The sequence below is a fragment of the Gymnoscopelus braueri genome, assembly GCF_963280865.1.
Source record: "Gymnoscopelus braueri genome assembly, chromosome: 4".
NCBI classification, from domain to species: Eukaryota; Metazoa; Chordata; class Actinopteri; order Myctophiformes; family Myctophidae; genus Gymnoscopelus; species Gymnoscopelus braueri.
Genome location: NC_137605.1, coordinates 39,068,194 through 39,090,050, shown reverse-complemented (window position 1 = coordinate 39,090,050; position 21,857 = coordinate 39,068,194). Strand labels below are relative to the sequence as shown.

The following is a 21,857-nucleotide window of genomic DNA, read 5'->3' as shown; positions in this document are numbered from 1 at the left end:
CACACACACACACACACACACACACACACACACACACACACACACACACACACACAGGGAAAATGATATTCTGATGAATCATCTACTGTATACTTATTTCATTTTCCACAGTGGAAGAACGTATTATTAAATTCTCATAGATTTTGATGAATATTATTGATACAATGTATATACTAATATGATATGGATTACGATCGCACTCCCTGGATGCAAGCTTCTGGTGTCTCATTTCTTTTTTTATACAGCTATTAAACTGAGACAAATCTAAGGAACAAACGACTTACTGGCAGAAGCCAGAGGAAATACATTTCCTCTGAATGACTCAGTATAACTTAGAATATTGTTTGGGTGACTAATTTGAATTAGATGAATTAGATTTAGGCTTCAAGTCTTCCATAGAAGGCTTAATAGCAAGACTAAGGTTAATTCTCCAAATCTCCATCGGTATATGCTAGCCTTTCTTCTGGGGGATTAGTGTGGTCTGGTGCGGTTAAGTTGGAAGGGTTGTAGGTGCTATGTGTGCACATGTTTCTGTCGTTCATTTAAACCTTTTTAAACCTTTTTCAGCTCCCACAAGGGTTCAAATAAGTACCTTGAGGTACATTAAACATTGAATATAGTCAGTATATTATTATCATGTATATATTATTATGTATGAAAAAAAATTGTGTCCTGCACACAAAGTGCCCAACCCTCATGGGTTTATAAGACACCATTTTACAATTACAGCATGTTTGTATAACAGTATGATTTTTTAAATGTGAGGTTTTTTTTAAGTAACACAAATTATATTTAAAAAAAATATGTAAACACCAAAACTATACTTTATTTTCAAATCTTCCACAAATCTTTGTATAACCAAACCAGACATAATTTGTAATCTCTCCCAAACATTCAGTTCTTCTTAATTTATAATCCCTCACTCAGACACAGGTACAAGCTAGTTCAGTAATCTTACTCACATACATTTACTGACAGAGATGAATACAAGTTTAGATTTACTCACACACAAAAAGTGCAATACATTCAGTGAAAGTCTCACAGATTAATTCACAGATACCTGTAGAATGAGATTATAATCACCAACAGACACAGAAGCAACATGTACAATACAATACAGTACAGTAAAGCCTGCACAGACAGGAGTGCAGAATCATAACAATTATGTAAACAGAGGTGAGGTGAGAGGCTGAGAGCAGAGTTCAGAAAGGCAAAATGTGGCGGCTATTGTAGAAAATGTGACATTTGGAACTGATATCACTTGGTTTTATAGTAGTATGATGCATAGTAGATCTGTTTTATAGGTTGTTTGTAGGGTCCATTTGGTTCCATTTGTCCACCGAGTTAAATTAACACTAGGTTTTACTGTAGGCATCGCAAGTTGGAACACAATGGGGTGCAACTGAAAGCCACATAACACCTACCTTAAAACCTATACATAAAACATATACTGTCCAATGCATCACACTTGTTTCCTACACAGGATTTTACTGTGTAGGAGGAACACAAAATAAAATGGCAGCAGGCAGCAACTGGGGTATCCAAGCACAGGATACATACGTGTCAAAATGAAATAATATGCTTCACTTTTTTTGGACATCTTTTATCTGCAACATTAAAACAATATTCCCTATCCTAACTTTGGTCCTGATTTTAAGGCTCAGAGCAGATACTTCTTTCCTCCGGCCATTGGTCAGTGAGTTATCCCCCTTGTTTCACACGTGGACAGCAAGGCAACTCTTCCCCTGCCTTTTTGTGACAGTGAAGAAGCTCCTATAGAAGGTCAGAGGCCAGCTTGGCAATGTGCTGCCATGCCTCTTGGACATGGCGTGACTCTGTGGTGCGGGCACAGATGGCGAAGCGCAGGACAAAGCGGCCGGATAGCTGGCACGGCACCAGGTGGATCCGCTTGGCATGATTGATCTTCTTCAGCAAAGCCTCTGTCAGCTCATTGGAGCCCTTAGAGGAGTGACGGCAGGATGGGGCAGGAGGTAGAATAAGTTAAAAGGATGTTGAAAGGATATTGTCTACACATACTGTATATATAGATTTGGGAAATTGAACTTTTCCAGGGCAGAAGAAAATGCCAATATACAATATAATTAAAAACTCACTTGGGTAAAAAAGAAAACGGTCTTATTTCTAAAAGTGAAAAGGCCTCTATAAGTTATAACAATGTGTTAGGTGGTCTTACCTTCAGCCTGAAACAGACAAGTCCCATGACGACCTCCGCACAAACCTCAAACCTCTTGTCTGCTCTCACTAAGCTCTCAACCTCCTTGGCCAGGCCTACTTGCTGTAAGCAGAGCAGAATAAGTTAAGCCTCAAGCCTGATTTATCCTTTGTTGTTTGTTTATAGACCATAAATTAGGCATGATTTATACTGGTCAAATACAGTAGTTACACACAGTGCAAACAATGCAATGGAACATGTAATGCTTAAAAGACAGAAAGGTAGGCTATACAAATAATGTTATCATACTGTAGCCTATTGTATGATACAAGTAACATAACAGAACCTACTGCCTTAAGCAACCAGTATATGGGCAATATTATTATCCAGCATAATGAGGATAGTAGTTGGTTGAATGGAAGTAATAAAGTATTTTGTATCATTTCAGTGAGAGTTGATCTAATGATGTAAAACGATATAAGTATATATATTAGTATTAACAGAGGCGAAGGTTGTATTTTCCTTTTATATTCACTAGATGGCAACATTGTGCTCTGATATGGTGTGACTCATTCTACAAATTAGACAGGACTTCTGAAAAGTATGGAATGTGTGTCTAATAACCATGAAATGATCATAGTAAAAAAAAGAGAATAGTTGTTCACAGAAAAGATATGAGTTGAATATTGTTTAAATGACATCATGAGATCAAAGTTCCCCACGGTAGAATTCATCCAATTATTATCCCAATTATTATCCCAGATCTCAGTGACACATAGGCTGCATGCTGAGATTATGACCATACAACATCACTGCTTGTAATTACTGTACAGCTATTAAGGAGGAACGTCGTAATTCAAGGTTTGTGAGAGAGAGAGAGAGAGAGAAGAGAGAGAGAGAGAGAGAGAGAGAGAGAGAGAGAGAGAGAGAGAGAGAGAGTGTGTAAGAGTCAACACTTATGTAATTGCTTGAATATAGTTAGACCAGGGGTCTTCAACGTTTTCAGGGCCAAGGACCCCCTAGCTAAGAGAGAGAAGAAGCAGGGACCCCCCAACTCCATATTGTATTTCACAGCTTCATTGACTATCATCAGTGTTGTGTAAATTAATGTTTTTTTTGTTCATTTCAGACATTTAACCACTTAAACCTTCAATAGGCTACTTAGTACTTGATTTGCTCCTTTTCCCCCCTACACCAAACCTCTTTGCCGAAAATAGCCGACCAACAAACTCACAACGCCTCGCAGCCCGAGGCGTTGTGAGCTTGTAGATCTGCTATTTTCGGCTAATGTTCCCCTCAGAATAGGGATGCTGGGGTTCAAGTGGCCAATGTAAAAGAAAACATCCTATCACACAAAGATTTGGCGGACCACCTATAGTAGCTCTGAGGACCCCTTAGGGGTCCTGGACCCCCTGTTGAAGACCCCTGAGCTAGACATTATTACACACATCCAATGCTAATTGTTTCCTAATGAAGCCAGACACTGGCCAACAACCGGGAGACCCAGACCACTGCTTTTGCTTCCTCATTCCCAGCCAAGTATTCATCACCACAAAGGTTTTGTGAGCTATTATAATGAACTTACATTCATTTATTGTGTAATTTTTCCCACTTTACAGTATGCTTCCTGCATCATTTAATCATTCAGGTATTAGAATGTGTCAAAGATGACGTCTTGGTCATCAAATGCCTCATTTTACGACTTCCTTTGTCTGTGGGAGGCTGCTGTCCAGACTGTTGGACCTAAAGGTCAGCACATACTTTCAAGTTTAATGTACTAAAACAAATGGATCTCAACCAAGGGGCAAGCCCCGGTCGCTGGAATTGAAGCTCCCTTCCGGGTTCTCGTTCAGCCTGCTGTCCCTATTAATGGTCCAGCAGATGTCACTATTTCACCTAAACTGGTTGCAATACATTATAATCTCAATGCAAGTCAATGAGGTTTTACACTTGATTTTATTACCTTAGTAAACCTTTTCATAAACACTTAATGTTTTCAATCGCTAGTTAAAGTCTTTTTTAACTCATCATGATATATGTTTAGAAAATTATGGTCCCATTAAGTTCAATTTATCCAAGGTTTGTTTATGAAATAAACATGCTGAAAATGCACACGGCCCACCCAAGTGTGCACTTGGCACACGGCAGCCGCGTTAAGTGGTCAGATGGGTGGGCCGCAAATTCTTTCAATATTTGTGGGCCCTGATCCAGAAAAGGTTGAGAACCACTGTACTAAAACATCAAAATAGACATAATAATTGTCGACATTGTCGTCCCCCATTTAAAGAAAAAAGAAAGAGAGTTCTCACATAAATAATAGTGTTTCCTTAATCCATTAAGACCTGAGGCCGATTCTACAAATGTCTTCTAAATCCTAACACTTAAACACTTATGTTGCTACAGTGGTTCTCAAACCTTTTCATGTCAAGTACCCCCAAAATTATATGCATTTGGCTGCTCAAAATATTTAGTTCCAGGGATCCCGCAGAAGCAAAGATCTGAGTTACAAATCTTCGCTTAAAAATATATATATATATTCAAAGATTTGCAAAAATATTCATGATTTTTCTAAAATAGCCAAAGTATAAAATAATGGTTAAAGTGGTTAAAATCTAAAATGACAGATGCTTTCCCGGTCTTAATGGGTTAAGCATACAGTGTCAAATCGTGTTAACAATCACCAGCATCATAGTATTTAAACATCCAAACAAGCATGTCATGTGTATTTTTGTGATCTTTCAATCTATTTTTGATAGATGGATGTAGACACGGCTTATGGCTGGAGGGTTGGTGCACTGTATGTTGCTACAGACTGATGCTTAATTTAATTTAAAACAGAGTGCAGAGACAGAACAGGCTCCTTTGATTGACATGAAGGGGGAGGAAGGAGCGTATAGTATGTGCAGATGTGAGACCCTGTAAAAAGAGGCAACGAGGGAAGGGATTGAAGGGTGAAGAAATGGAAGACACATAGAGCACCGAAGTCTGACGTCACTGCCGCTAGAGGGCGCTATCCCCCTGGGTCGCGGCGTTATCTTTTGTGTTGAAATCCCCATAGGGGAATCTTAGATCTTTATATGATCATTAGGTCATATAAGAACTGTGTTCCAAAAATAAACAAATCATCCTGAAGGTAAGTAACTGAATTGGTAGCCCACCTTGCGGATGTGTCAGTACAATCTAGTCACATATGATTGACAGAGGATGTGCGTGAACGGTGGGGTTTGGGGATATGGCAAAGGGCAGGGTTCAGAAGAAAGAGTGGCATTTACTATAGAGAGGCAATTCAGAACAGACATATATCTGTTTGACAGGAGGAAGATTGGAAGAGAGAGAAGAAAAAGGGCAGTAAAACGGAAGCACACACATTTTCTCACAAGTAACCAAGCTTTCATGTTAAATCATTAAGTGGTGGACTAGACTGGAGGACACACACCGTCTGTTGCAATCGCTTACAACACAGCAATGGAATTACAGATACCTTTGGAGAAACGTATATTACAATATGTATTGGTGGAGATAGACAGTAAGTAACTGAATTGGTAGCCCACCTTGCGGATGTGATCCTGCAGGCCTGTGAGTCCATACATGCGGAAGACAAACCACAGCTTTAATGAACGAAACCTTCTGCCCAATGGAATCTGCCAATGCTGTATGAGAGGAGAGGAGAGGAGAGGAGAGGAGAGGAGAGGAGAGGAGAGGAGAGGAGAGGAGAGGAGAGGAAAAATCAGTCCCAACATATCCTCTCACTTTAATGTATTGGAGAAACCATACAAACTAAATAAATGATCATTCCTCTTACCCTATAATCTGTGACCAGACCTGTGAAGAGAGAGACAAGGATTTAGTCACACATCCAAAAGTTAAAGAAAATCCATCATAGATCAGTCAACAATTATCAGACACAAACAGTATTTTGATACCCCTTCCATTGTTCTGATTATATCAGACGTTTTCCAACAGAGTTTTAAATGTCTTGCAGGCGTCATGTGAATTGCCGTGACATTAGCAGTTGAAACGTGAAATGTTGTTTGCTCAACCATAATGATTGATGTGTGTTTTATTCTAGTCTTTGCTTGCTTTATATATTACTTGCCTGCTCAAATACATAATGTGACCTTCAATGCATGTTTATTTTAATTAATTCCTTTGACACTTCACAGTCTCATACACCATTTGGCTGTAGCATACAGTAGCTAAATAATGTTTTGATTAACAGTATAGGCTTGTATGCAGATTATGGTGCATTGTAGAGAATATACAATCATCCATCATATCATACCATCCCCATCCACCATATTAATTTCATGTACAGTACACAGTGCATTCATTTAGTTAAAGCTACAATCCGGGACTTATTTTTATGAATGACTACTGGTAGAGTATGTTAATACGATACAACTAGCACATCCGCAGTCGTTGAAGGTGGTCTCTGTTAGATAGATAGAAATGAATTTTGTAATTTTATCATTTGTATGTGTGGAGTGAATTGTCTTGTCATTAAAGACACAGTTCATATGGTTCATTATCTTATTTGAGTTTTCCATTGTGTAACCTTAACTGTCAGTATGACCTTAAACTGAAACTGTGTTTATCAACTTGAGCTGCCCAGGTGCCTGGTACAAACAGATAAGGTCAGAACACAGGGCTCTTTTCTCTATGTACCAAGCTATCTCTCCCTCTCCCTTGAGGGAGTGACTTACTGACTGTATGTGAACTGTTGCTCAGAATGCATTCTCTGAATAAACCAATTCATTGAAACTCTGTATTCTCTTCTCATTATTTGGTTCTGTGTCAAGGTAACTTTAACTGAGTATTTCAGACTCAAGATTGTCCTAGCTATCAGTCTCCCTATTCTTCCACTGAGCAACTTAGACCCTGGTGTCAGGGAGGACACCTACTGATTGACAATGTCAATAAAGTTATTTGAAGCAAACACCGCACCAGAAGACACTAGATTTATTGCAATTACTCTCTCCATTGGATGAGGGATACAACCAACATAAAGCTTTAAGCTTCACGGTATATTCAGCCTATTATATTGCTTCCACTCAGTCTATGTTGCAGTGATCACCTGTATAATTATTCCCACCCACTTAGAAATCACTGCCATGCTTCAGTAGGTCTTTGTGGTTATAGCCTGTTTCTTTATTTTTGAGCCCCATGCTATTAGTTGCTAATAACATCTAATTAGGCTGGACTGCTCAGATTGTCTGAACGAGGGCCAATGTGACATGCCAACAAAGTGCTTTTGTCTGTCTGTCAGACTAATTATGGTGACTCTCAGCACATCTGCGATCTAAGGGAACACATGCACTAAAAGAAACATACATGTACACATGCACAAAGCGATGCTTGATGTCAATACAAGATGATTTATTGCTGTCACTATATTAATTTAATTTGCACAGTTCAGACATCGTTGCAATTATCTCTCTCCATCGGGAGTGGGAGACCAACGGATTGTAGTTTTAATACTTATTTAGCTCAGAATCTGGCTCATCAGTAAGCTTAACTTCAGGTGGCAGGATTGTAGGTTGACTAAGCTGATGTACAGATCCAAAGATTAATTCTCTCTCTCTCTCTCTCTCTCTCTCTCTCTCTCTCTCGATCCCCACGCTCAACTTCATGTGTGTAGCCTACTTAGTTGTAGTTAGGCTATACTGTACCTATGCTCACAAGTACAGTACACACAGAGAGAGTTGCAGCCGTTTCTTAAAAATATGAGCACTAAAGCCATAGTTGTTTAATATTTAGTTGCGAACTTGCGATATACAGTATGTTATCGCTCTGCAAACCAATGAGCAACACCAAATTATAAGGCATCCCTCCTCCATCTGGACCCATTTGATCTATTGTTCAGACAATTTTACCTTCCAGCTTAGCTTAAAGTTAAAGTTTAAAATGATAACTCTACCTGACTCTTGGTTTTCATGTGTGAGGTAGAGGGGGTCCATCTTGAAGGCCCCAATGATGTCAGCTCTCCTCTTCACCCTGTGGAAACAAGAGCAATGTCTCACTCACAGAATATAAGAGAGGTACAATACCATTGAAATTATCTTGTGCCGTTTTAGTGCTGCTTACATCTTACTTCGCTTTTCTTGTTTTCCACACTTTTTGACCGGTAGAACAAATGAAAAATTAAATGTCATAACTGAAAACATCATAGCGCTCAAAATCATATTACAAACAGCTAGGAAACGCCCTAATATCGTAGAGCATACGCCTTTCATGAGGAAGGTCGTGGGTTCGAACCCTACTCGTCAGCAAGGCAGCAAGGGCATGCGTTCGCAACGGGTCTCTAACGCCAAATCAAATGAGTTCAGATCTGAGCCAAGTCTCCTGCAGGAGACATCTGCATCTGAAGCCTGTCCTGGACGGGAGTCTCCAGACATAAAAACAGATGATATTTGGAGCAGTTCTAGGAACCCTAAGCACATATTGTCACATCAACATCCATTCACTAACCATGAAATAAGGAAATCATCATCATGAGAGGGTCAAGAGGTTCACTATCCGTAATCCACTTTTGTTTTAGGATTTGCATTTATGCTATGCAATGAGCCAACACAGAACCCTCCACTCAACTAAGCTCTACAAGGAATGTCACTGTACCATTAGAATGAGAAACAACACTCATGCCACAACAAAATTACTTTATCAATATTGCCACTATAGTAGGCTATATTAGTCATTTCCAGTGTGTCAAGTGACCTGATCCTGTCTTAGCAATTTATCTGGGATAGGAAGTTAGTGTATACGTCTGTTTGTGTGCTGTTGATAGAAGGGGCAGATGGGAGGCGCAGTTCTATTTGTACTGTATGAATGACTCAGGTGTACAGTAGTTAGATGGAAGTCAGTTTGTTATGACTACAGTACAGTGTTACAGTTTCTAGTATTATGTTAGTGTGATTATTTTAACTTCATCATCATCATACGTCAACAATGTATACAATACATACTGGTCATTATAGCTCAAAGGTTTCTGAATAAGCATGATAGTACTGTATGCATTCAAACACGATAAGGAAACACTGTATATAGTATAATCTGATAGACATGTTAGTGTTGGCAGGAGATAGCAGCTTTATACATTATTAGCTTGAAGGTGAATATAAGTCATCAATACATATTTTTTTAAATAGTAGGATGAATATGTATTTTAATTAATTAATTTAGATATTTAAAGAGACTCCATGCATTATGTAAGCATGCATGTTTATATTGCCAGTTATAGTATTGTTTGACTGTCTGTCTATTGGCAGATATATATTATAATTCCTGATGGTTGTGAAGCTTTGTAGTAAGTTGTACCGTCTGTCTCAACGATAAAATATACCTTATTTAAAGGACCACTTCACCCATTTTCAACCTATCTTCATATAATTGTTCATCCCTCAGGTTCATTATACTATGGTAGCATTTTTGTCTACTCCGACTGTGTCTCAGAGGAGGTTGGTGGACAGTTCAGAAACCCGCCTACCAGTGACATCATCAGTAGGCAGGTTTGGTCATTTTTACCAGCTTGCTCGAAGAGCGGGCTCGTCTACGAACAGACAGAACTAGTCAACACCTATGCGACATCTATGCGAGACCTTTTTGACTTTTTCATCATTGGCTGTCCTTTAAGCCAATGGGGAGACATCCCATACTCTGCACACCGGTCGTCCTCCCATGCTATGGCATTATAACTAGAGGTGCTGCAATCAAGATTTTTCACTTGCGATCCGATTCCGATCGGGCAGCATTAATACACATCCGATAACGAACAATACCGATCCGATACAGCACATATTTAAGTCACTGCATGCTGTCTATCTCATGTTGACTTATTTTGAATGGCAGGCGAGGTGACAACCTCAGATTGGACATGCGTTGTCAGTGGGGTGAGTGATTTCTTGAGCCCCTGCCCCCTAAAATGTCTGTGTACGTCCCTGGCTTCCAGACACAGGATAGCAGCCATGTACATAATAAGACCTCCATGAGGTAAACTGTGTGGGCCCACAAGAGTTTATTTCGAAAGAGAACCGGACATTTTCAAGCTTACTGTGTGATAGGTTGTCAACTTACCACATAGCTGAGCAGTCAAAGTTGACTAAAAGCCATTTATGGGGGTTGAAGTTGAAGGAGTCTGCAAACTTCAAAAACAAAACAAAGCAACCAATCAGTTATAAAGCTCTTTTGTTCCATTCCTAGAAAGTTATTTAATGACAATAAGAAGAGAACACAAGAAAATAAACTGATACCTAAATGATTCCACATAACAGTCTTTTGTTAAACTCTATAGTGTGTTTTACAATAGGGTGACCCAGAAAATTCAATTCAGCATTGTGAAGGTTACAATCTAATCTTCAAGATTAGATGAGCACCTAATTTGTAAATCATGGTTTTACAGTGTAACATTGTTTATTTATTTTTTTACGACACTTTATTGTTTATTCATTGATTCATTATATTGTCCTTTCAGAAATTAATTTTGTGCCTCAGACAATTGTTAGACAACTACACACTAACGATATTAACACACAACACCCAAGATTACACAAGAGCCAACAATTAATGTGCACACAACATCCAATAATTACAGTAACAACAATAAAGAGCCAAATCCACCTATGCAGAGGTTCAGCTATTATGTTACAGTTGGTTGTGTTTAATAGTGCTACTGTATAACGGTGGGTATGAACAATCTGTGGCCCAATTATGCTATTATATTAATCAGGGACAATTCATTTGAAATGTAAAATAGTCTGCCCATTAATACACAGGGAATAATCAAAATAACCGTTTCCAGGAATGGCTCATCAAAGAGAGACAAATCTATTTTCTAATCTGTTTGTTACTATCATTTTTCTAATATCCTTTTCTCCATCTGCTTGTGCAAACGCAATAAAAAGGCAGCAGCAATGGGAGACAATACAAGACAGATTCGCAAACGCAATAAAAAGGCGGCAGCAATGGGAGACAATACAAGACAGATTCCTGGCAGACAGTTGCCATGCTGACTGATTCAAAGGAGGCCTGTTGTCTGCCTTCCCATCATCCATATCCTAGCAACCAGGCCTCCAGCACTAGAGAAGAGCTGGGCACCCCCCATTCCAGAAAAGTTGTTCTATGTTTACTGTTTGGAGACATTTGAGTTTATAGATCAACTGCATAGTTTTTTACATGATTGATGTAATGTTGTGTATAATGTGTATTATATATAAGAGAGAGAGAGAGAGAGAGAGAGAGAGAGAGAGAGAGAGAGAGAGAGAGAGAGAGAGAGAGAGAGAGAGAGAGAGAGAGAGAGAACTTGTGTGTCTAATAAACAGTGATATTTCTTTGCCGAGGAAAAGCAGCACGTTTTATCTAAAGGTCTCTGATGCTGCCTCAGGAAATGACTGTGTCCTTATCTCTGTTTCCCTGCTCAGTGTTCAGCTATGAGGAGACAAAACCACCACAGCAACATCAAAAGCCACGTTGATAGTCCCTCTGACTCTTTGGCCTTTTACTCACTCTTGCACACTTCACATTAATAATACGCCTTATTAAAATGAAACAGCTGGATATAATGCATTGTATTTTTGTCTTGAACAGAAAAAGGCAGTAGTCATTCAGAACCACCTATTTTTATGTAAACACTCACTACATAATGTTTTATTATATTAAAGAAAATTTCCAAGAAGTCCATACATCTTGAACATTTGAGTGGATCACTAATATTATGTATGATTTCTGCATATCCTCACCTCAATACCATTCAGTAAAGGTCTGAATTCAGGACAGATGAATGCACTCCCAGCGTATGCCGCATCAATATGCATCCAGATCTTCTCAGAATTACCTGGAATAGATATGGACAACCCAGTTAAAGAGCAATAGTACTGTAAGAGGACCTGTTCTCCATCTACCTCCTGACATTTTCCTGGAGCACAGAAGCAGACATCGGTAGAATATTTCATATTGTATTTATTACACATTTTTCACAGGTTGTCATTCTGTCAATAGCTTTCTGTAAATTATACTCACATATGGGCCCAAGTTCAGTGATGTGATCAAAAGCACATGATGGAGTTGTGCCGAGAGTTGCACAGAACTGAAAGATACAAACATAGAAATCAGGAAACCCGTTGCCACCCACACGCAAAAAAGAAGAAAGTGGTCTTTTGCCTAACAAATGATTTTTACTCTTTCTTTCAAATATGTTATCTTTTCTAGTCTATGTTATCTAGTCTAGATAGTGAAAACCCTCATGAAATCTAAACAATTACAAGAACATCGGATGTGCAACAGAAATAATTAAATAGGATTTTGCTCGTTGGCCTGCATGTGAAAATGAAAATAAAATGTCCCAGTCAATATAAAACGTCCCCCCCCCCCCCGCCTCCCCAATGATCTAGTCTGACAAATGCATAGCCTTATACACATAACTCATATTCCTTTCCTTTTCATATTCCTTTCTCATTAGCACACAGCCACAGGTAACCATTCAGATAAACCGAGATGATCCAGATATATGTATCCTGACCACCGTAAGCCTCCTTGACTATAATAGTGCTCGTTATTGCAGGGATCGCTCACTGATAGTGATCTGTGGGTCCAGGTGTGACAGGGACTATTGTCTCTAACCAGATACACTCTCATTAGGTTTGGCAGGAGCAAGCTGCTACAAATAGCAGCCTTTCACAAAGTCCTCAGGCTAATGTATATGCTCAGCTTCACCAGCCACCTGAGGGCAGGGGTGTCATTGTGTTGAACAGAGACAGGTGATGTATGTCAGTGTTTCCAAAACAGTGGGTCGGCACTCGGCACCCATTTTGGATACAATTCTTCCTAAATTTGAGAAAATTCGAAAATAATAATAACAATTGTATAAATATAAAAAATAAATAAAAAAAGAATTTCCCAAAAATTAAATAAAAAACTTTTAAGAAGTAGTGAAAATAGCAGATCGGCTATTTCTGCTAGTTTGGCTCCCAGGGAGACATAAAATGTCTCTTTTGGTTCTTGAGCTAAAAGGTTTGGGAACCACTGATGTACAGTATGTGGTATACTATATACGTACTGTACGTACGTTCAACCAAAGTTATTTTATATCAGGTATGTCCAGTGAGCTATCTACTCGATAATACAATTCAATAATGTCATGTAAATACAGGGTACAGGTGACAATCTAAATGATGTGACTGTAACATATCTGATGGAGTTCTTAGGACTAAAATGCTGCATTTTAAATTACAGCGCTTTAGATGATGGTGAATAAGACATTGTGTGGACATGTAGTGGAGAAACGTGATGCTGTGTGTGTGTGTGTGTGTGTGTGTGTGTGTGTGTGTGTGTGTGTGTGTGTGTGTGTGTGTGTGTGTGTGTGTGTGTGTGTGTGTGTGTGTGTGTGTGTGTGTGTGTGCCCTGTATGTGTCCATTTACATATACTGTATGTGTGCATGCATATAGTTCTGTAGGCTAAGTGTAAATATTTGTGTTTTCCTACATAAAACGGGATGAGTCCTGCTGCCTTGTCCTCCTCCACCATCCTTTTTAACGTCTCTCCTTTGACAGCGTAGGCGTCATCTGTTGGGATTTTCTTCATGATAACACCACCTATCAGACCAGCGCGCTCAACTGATGAATGAGACTGGAGAGTTAGAGCAGATAAAGAATTAGCAGTTTTATTGCATGTTTTCATAAACATTATACTTTGAGATTTTTGGACATACACAACAGCCAGAGTAACAACTATGGGACAAATGAATCAATTAAACTAAAATGTAAACAGTAGATATTATGCTGTATATAGATTTGTTCAAAGCAGGTACAGATTATTGGCAAATTATACATGTTATTTGAAGGCAGAGATAAAAGCACAACCAAGATGATGCAATTCAAAAGCAAATCTTTGTCAAATAGGAGAAAGGAAGAAAGTGCATTGTTCTTCAACTAGGAGGAGAAAATCAACTGACTGCTGTCCTTGTAAAGGTCTGCCTTTCCCTGAGGCAACTCCCAAACGATGGTAGTCTTGTATTAAACCTGATAAGGTCTACAGTAGCTAATGTCAGGCTGGCCCACTGTCACTCTGTATTACCAGATTGCTCTTTCACTAGTAACCACCTGTTTACATTCTTGAAAGAATGCAGCTGCACTGTTGTTCCACCATCAACAGTGAATGCTTGTTATCTAATCTAAAGTGGGGTCAGGTGAATGACAATTTGCATTAAAGTAGAGGTGTTTCTTTGCTGTGTGCTTTAGCTCTTACTTGGTCAGAGGTATAGGCAACCAATTTGGAGATGATGTGAGCCTCTGTGCGTTGCGGTTCAGAGGCCTGGACCCGTCGCACTGCTTTACAGCGAGCAGCTAGCAGGGCCACCAGGGTCGCTTCACTGGCCGTCCCCTGCGGGTAAAATGAGTTTGATTATGATTATGAATGACAAAATGAATGTCATAGAATTATCACATGCCATGTTTTCATGGTAATCAAGGTCACATCATACGTTTTGCTCTTCCCTTGGTCCCAGGAGAGAAACAAGAGTGAAATGTTTTTTGCTAAATCGTTTGAATGTACAGTATAAAGTACAGCAAAAACTATAAAGAAATTAGTCAAATACTTTGTTAGTTATTCCTTGTTTCCTTTTTCCTTGACCACACAGCTCAGGTCATGGTACAAACTGTTGTTCATTGTTCCTCACAGTATCATAGTTAGTTTTTAAAATGTCCTTCCATTAGTCCATTAGTTTATGATGATACCACATAAAGAATCTATCTTATCTACTGTAAAGTATACTGTTTGTTTTTAAACACGTCTGTTTACAATACATAGCGTGCATATTTTTGTATAATCAATGAGCCAATCTGGTGAACTCAAACAGAGATCCCCCCCCCCCACACACACACACACACACACACACGTATACACAAAATCAACGATTATTATGCATGGACACAAGAAGATATACACAAATCAGAGACTGTGAAAGAGAGCCCAGAGTAACCTCATTTTCCATTAAAATATCAGCCTGTTATTCTCTTGCAAATTGCCTTTGATCCTAACAGAAAGCCTGTCTATTCACTGATAGCACATCATCAGAGGACAAACTCATTATGTTTGGGTACTATGATGAGTCATCGTACAACCAAGCTAACATCACATGACAGCACAAACTGAGCATGACGTCAAGGCTTCAGGGGGCATTAAAAACAAAGCAAGTCAATCAATTTCTTAGAAGATTCAATCAATAAGCTTGAATTTTTCACCAGACAGTCGCTAGACTAATTGCTTTTATCACAGCAAGCATGACTTCTGAGCTGTTGGATGTCATTAGCCTTTATGGGTCAATCAAGTCATACATCAAAACATGTAGATTGAAGGGTGGTGGCTCAGTGGCTCTGGACCAAATCATTTAGACCAGTGGATCCCAAACTTTTTAGTTCGAGACCCAAAAGAGAAATTTGATGTCTCCCCTGGACCCAATCTAGTGAAAATAGACGATCTACAAGCTCACAACACGTCGCGTGAGCTTGTAGATACTTAAAACTGAAAAATACATTTTGGGGGATTTAAAAAAAATCTTTAGAAATAATTCTAATAATAATAATGATGAATAAATCACTCGCGACCCATAAAAATTAGTCCTACTATATATATATATATATATATATATATAAAATTAGTCCCACTGTTTGGGAAACAGTGATTTAGACTATGTAAACAATCAAAGACCTCTGGCTTTACGGTCAACCCAAGTATACTTCCTGTCCACTTTCCTAACAAAGCAAGTCAGCCATGCAAGGTGATCGACATACTATATTAGACAGTACACTAAATCAAAGGCCTCCAACCTGCCTCTGTCTTCTTTGTAGTGATGATTTTTTTTTAATGGGCTCAGAGACAATTATTTATCAAACATTTGTGGAGATGTTATGACATATTGTTTATTACCACAGTACTGTAGCACATACTACTGTATATATTTTATTATTGGTTGCCAGAAGAATGGTTGGAACTTTCTACACTTAAGCCCTACTGTATATACTTAATTGACTGGGGTCCACCAGGGCTCTATACTAGGTCTACTAGTATTTCCCTCTACACCAAATCCTTTTGGCAAAATGAGCCGATCTGTAATCTTACAACACATCGCAACGCGAGGCATTGTGAGCATGAAAATGTTCTATTTCCACCAAATGTTTGCACAAGAAAAGGGGCAATGGTTAAACTCCTAGCAGATGGGATAAAATTCGATTTTTCTGGGAAAATAGAAGTGCTTCAGTAATTTACTACTGGATTTGCATGCAGTAAAGAAGTGGACAATCTGAATGTTTGCCAATCAGAACTGCATTAATGACATTGTTGAGTCAAGGGATCAGTATGCCTTATATTAAACCTGGCATTGAATTGTTAAATATCTATGTTTATCTTATATATGATATACCAGCTGACGTGCAGTATTTTTTGCAGCTAATTCACAAAATTATTACACACATTTAAAATTGTTTCCATTGATTCTTTAACATGATTTGCCATATTACTTATCACTTTAGTCATTGAATGTCTAATGTCTGTTATAGGGGTCAGAAATGTATTATTGTAAATTATTATTTATTTAATGTATATTTTTGTTATGTTTTATATATCAACGAATCAATTTACCACTTAAAGCGTTATTTCGTATTTTGTCACACAATGGTGTCATGCAAAAGTAGAGAAAATGTCAGATCTGCAAGCTCACAGATGGCTATTTTCACATTAAAAATAAAGAAAAAAATGCCTTTAATGACACGATAATGCTCAAAATAGGGAACGATTATTAATCGAGTATTTTATCAAATCGATGAAATCAATTAGTTTGATACTTCAACAGTCGATAACTACTTCAGTGTAGTGTACTGTAGGTAGATGCTCTATAATGACAGGCTGGCAAAGCACTGTCACAACCCTCATTTTATCCATTATTCTGTGTTAAGAGGGGGCCCATTTGTTGCCATAGTGAGATGCACTTAAAAAGAGCAGGAGCAAGACAAAAGCTGTAGATCACACACACACACACACACACACACACACACACACACACACACACACACACACACACGCACGCACGCACGCACGCACGCACGCACACACACACACACACACACACACACACACACACACACACACACACACACACACACACACACACACACACACACACACATCAACACAGAGACAGGAGACACACAAACACAACTCAGGTGGCGACAATAGAGGTGCATGACATGATCTGTCATCAGTGTGCGCTCTCATGCTTTGCCACTCACTCACACACACACACACACACACACACACACACACACACACACACACACACACACACACACACACACACACACACACACACACACACACACACACACACACACACACACACACACACACACGTATAACATTCTCAGCTGCTATTCTGTTTGTGTCAATGGAAGGCTAAACTAACAATTTGCTTTTCGCACCACGAAACGATCCCAGCTATCCTCTATGTCTGTCAATGGATGACATATTAAAAAGCAATTTCCTGCCATGTCATCTAGCACTATGAACCAGGGAGAGAAAGGACAATAAGTCAATAAAAGACAAATTGCTGCTGAATATAGGTTTGGCGTCAGTCAATTATGTTTCCGCATAAACACTTCTGTGTTTTGAAAGGTAGCCTTTGCAGCAGTCTGGGAAGGCTTTGACAGCGGCATTAAACCACTTTTCTGTGTAATATTAATGCAGATACCGGATCTAACCCTAGTTTAGGATTACTTTGATGCCCTCAAGTGCTACAGTACCTTACACAGAGACACTGACCTGAATGACACCTCCACCTTGTCCTTTGGTACCAGCAATGAAAGCCTCAGGTAGTTGGAGCATTTTTCCAAGCCAGTCCAACATCACAGTCTCCAGCTCTGTACAGGCCGGACTTGCAGCCTAAACATATGAACCAATAACATGAATTGAATGACCTCCCAGATTAACCACTTCCTTTAGTCTTAGAGAACCGGACCTGAGTTACAACTGTACGTTGACAGTTTTTTTTACAGTCTACTCCAAATCTCTTCAGAATAGGAGGCATGCTGTCGTTCAATTTGTTAAATGAAGTGTAACAAGACAAGAGTAATGAAAACAAAAGTTTTACAAATTAAATAAATAGGTAAACAAGACAGATAAAAAATAAAAACAGTAAGCCTTCTTTTCTTTAGAATCTCCATCTTTTTTTAATGTCATCCTGTGTAACATTTTCATTTAAACAAAAGTAATTTGGGATTTAATCTTTCCCTGGTATATTTTTCACTATAACCATTCCTCATGATGTGTTTTGACAACTTTGACAACGCTTTTTTTTTAAAGTGTGGCGAAAAACTTGTATCGTTGGGCTCTAGGAAATCTCGGGAGTCATGTGACAATGAACGTCAAACAGCTTTTTATGGTGTCATTCTGAAGGGGTCAGAACGTTTGACTGTCATCAATATCACGTCAGTCTGGAGCAATGTGGAACTCTCATATTTGGGCTAGATTTACGTAGTGTAGGCCGTCTGGCCTGGCAGAGATCTGCGCTCTGCGGTGGACGGTGGTGCGTCCTTTCACATTTATTTGACTAAGAACCTTTTAGATATTTTCACCTGAATCTTAACTTAGAATACAGAAATAAAGAGAAGTAAAACAATGAAAGTAATGTTTGTTACCCAGGAAAATCCAATGCAGCCAATGGCTCCACAAAGCATGTCAGCCAACATGGCAGGGTAAGAGGAGGCTGCTGGAAAGTAGGCATAGAAGTATGGGCTGTGCCAGTGGGTGATCTAGAAAAACAACAAAGACAATTCAAATTCCCTGGTTGGGGCAGCAGTTATATATACATCAAAGCGGCCGGAACAAGTGTGCTATTATTTCTCTTTTAAACAACGTAACCACGCCCCCTTTTGTCCCCCACATGAACCCATGTTTTAAAAAAAGTGCCCAAAACGCTCTGAAACTTCGCCAGAGTGGGGGTTTGCGAATCCATCGTACGACATCCGTTTTTGCCTCAGACCACCGGAAGTGGTTGAAACAAGCACTTGAAACTTGTGTTTCAAGTGCCAAGTGCTATTTGGAGGATGCTGAATCGAATGAGCTAGGTCTCAACTTTGCACAATCTTGGGTAAGTGGTTAAAACAATACATTCATTTATTTGACCCTACCTCTCGAACACAAGGTTGCACAGACTTAGCGAGCTGCAGGCACACTTAAAATTTCTACGAAATGTTGTTTCTAGTTATTTATTTATTTTTACCCGCCTTTCATCCCATTTCTTAATTAAGTTGTTCAGATCCATCTATGGACAAGAAAGAAGTGGATGGTCACCACCTGTTCAATTGCCTGGAGCAACAGGGGCATGGTTGGTGTGGTAAGTGAAAGAGAATGGCTCTTTCAGCACCTCCAACAACAGTTGAAATCCCTGTGACACATGAAAGAGTAAAATGAACTGCTAAAGTGAAAAGTGGCCAACAAGGGAAAAGTGGCCAACAAGGGAATAGTCTGTTAAACTCTGTGATGTCTGTATTACTGTAAGTGACATTGGTTTAATAGTGCATGTGTTCTCTTCTCTTGGCAAAAGTAATCCCTCTGCAGGGAAGCAAAGGAAAAGGAAGCAATTTAGAATCTGGCAATTACCGCCCCGTTTCCATCTATTGTTCCATCTTAAAGGTTTTGGAGAAATTAATTCACGAACAAATCAACAGCTACCTCGTGAGCATAAACTGTTTGAATTGCCTACTGTATTTGACCAACTACATCAAACGCGAGGTAGACTCAGGCAAATTCTGCGACATGGTCATGCTGGACCTCCAAAAGGCTTTCGACAGTGTAAAACTTTCAATTCTACTGAATAAGCTGAAGGCGATTGGTTTTGATTGCACATCATTAAACTGGATGACATCCTACCTTGAGGGAAGAGAACAATTTCAGAATGTCCTCTTTTGTCAACAAAAGTGCTCTCAGGACTCTTGCCAGAGTTCTCATTCTATGCCACTTTGACTATGCTTGCACCTCCTGGTACTCCAACATCTCAATGTCACTAAAGACTAAGCTTCAAACCTCCCAAAACAAACTGATTCGAGTACTTCTGGGCCTGGGGCCCATGCCATGACCCACCGTTTTCCCCACACATTTTGCTAGCCTGCCCTATAGGATGGCTCAGGGTAGAAGACAGGGTTAAACAATAAAAAATGGGATTGGCTTTCAAAATAGTCAATGCGACTTTGCCCTCAATGCCCTCAATACCTGCATAACTGACTAAATACCTCAAAAAAATGTGTGACACCCACAGTCGCAATCATGGGTAAATTCTCCTTCTACAGCACTGCCACCCAAGTGTGGAATGCCCTTACCCCATCCCTTAAAAAATGTGGTTCACTCGCTTCCTTTAAAACAGCCTTGAAAATTCAGCTTTCAGGATACCAAAGGTGGAGGTAATTATCACTTCTCCCTTAGACAGGCGACCCCCCTCCCCTTTCTTTACCCCCATCCCCCCCCCCCCCTTTTCTACTCTGTACATTATGTTTTATATTTGTGATGATATATAATTTTGGTGTTATTTTTTATTTATTGATGGATTGAATACATAGTTGAATACAAACAATACCGCAAGGACTTTTTTGGTGTTATCCTTTTAGCCCACGTGTTTGACTGTACTCGTGCTGTTTTGCATTTCTGTCAAAAAAAAAATTCAATCAATTCAATCAATCAATTCTCTATGGTCTTTGGCTGGGTAAATAAAGGGATAGAAACATGTTGCCCCACACCATTGTATTCCCTGAGGAAACATTACTTACATTTAGTGCAAAGGCTTCACAAACCTGCCTTTCATTCTGTGTGACAGAACACAGTCAGAACACAGTCAAATCCTATTACATCTGCCTGTGTGTGTGTGTGTGTGTGTGTGTGTGTGTGTGTGTGTGTGTGTGTGTGTGTGTGTGTGTGTGTGTGTGTGTGTGCGTGCGCGCGCGCGCGCGCGTGCGTGCGTGCGTGCGTGCGTGCGTGCGTGCGTGCGTGCGTGTGTAACGGCCAGAGGCTACCTGTTTCTGTAGTCCCTGCATTTATGCTTTTCATGGTTTTCCCAGTGAGTCATCAATTACATTCATCCAAAGCGACCCCTCTATATTCCTACTCTAGTGATGGAACAGAGGTGTTGAGAAAGGGAAAATCTTTATTTTTCAACAACCCACAATGAGATGGAAAAAATAATGGCGTGTTAGAAGTGTAAAAGAAAAGCTACTCCTGCTTTTTATTAGAGGGAAGTTCCAGATTTTTTCTAAACCTATCCTGCTGATCATTAGTCAAATGTGTCTTATTGCTTTTGAATCCAGCAGAGCCTTGTCTTCTTAGTTCATTCACTTATAGTACACGTCCTTTCAAACTAAAGCATTTGATTTTAGTTACTGTAGCTAGTAGAGGCAAATGAAAAGGACTACTGAATGTTGAGATAACTTTCCACATGAAATTATTTAGGTTTTGAGTAACTTAAGGAACTTAAGATCAATGGGATAGGTTCCTAAAGTGTAATAATTCCCATGTAATTGTGCTATGTGATTGTCTTTATCAACAGGACTGTTCTTTTTGTAGCATTACATTTAATATTTGTGTAGTCCTACATTTCAGAATTTACACACACAAACACACAAAAGATCATTTATCAGCTTCAATTTGATAATGTTC

The 21,857-nt window shown here is 39.3% G+C and overlaps 1 protein-coding gene across 3 annotated transcripts in view; it reads right to left on the bottom strand.

The window, feature by feature from the left end:
* Positions 1-1,728: 1,728 nt before the first annotated feature.
* Positions 1,729-21,857, bottom strand: part of ddc (dopa decarboxylase) — an 87,767-nt gene continuing 67,638 nt past the window's right edge. Inside the window, exons 5-16 of one of the 3 annotated variants that reach the window (XM_080425530.1) lie at positions 18,851-18,964; positions 17,976-18,095; positions 14,409-14,543; positions 13,647-13,790; positions 12,185-12,251; positions 11,905-11,999; positions 10,244-10,311; positions 8,091-8,167; positions 5,976-5,995; positions 5,725-5,823; positions 2,195-2,296; positions 1,729-1,959 (exon numbers count right to left, since the gene is read on the bottom strand). In XM_080425530.1, the coding sequence (XP_080281656.1) occupies positions 1,774-1,959; positions 2,195-2,296; positions 5,725-5,823; positions 5,976-5,995; positions 8,091-8,167; positions 10,244-10,311; positions 11,905-11,999; positions 12,185-12,251; positions 13,647-13,790; positions 14,409-14,543; positions 17,976-18,095; positions 18,851-18,964 (1,227 nt within the window). In that variant the 3' untranslated portion in view covers positions 1,729-1,773. The remainder of the gene's footprint in view (positions 1,960-2,194; positions 2,297-5,724; positions 5,824-5,975; positions 5,996-8,090; positions 8,168-10,243; positions 10,312-11,904; positions 12,000-12,184; positions 12,252-13,646; positions 13,791-14,408; positions 14,544-17,975; positions 18,096-18,850; positions 18,965-21,857) is intronic. The other 2 variants (XM_080425531.1, XM_080425532.1) reach the window with 2 other exon arrangements.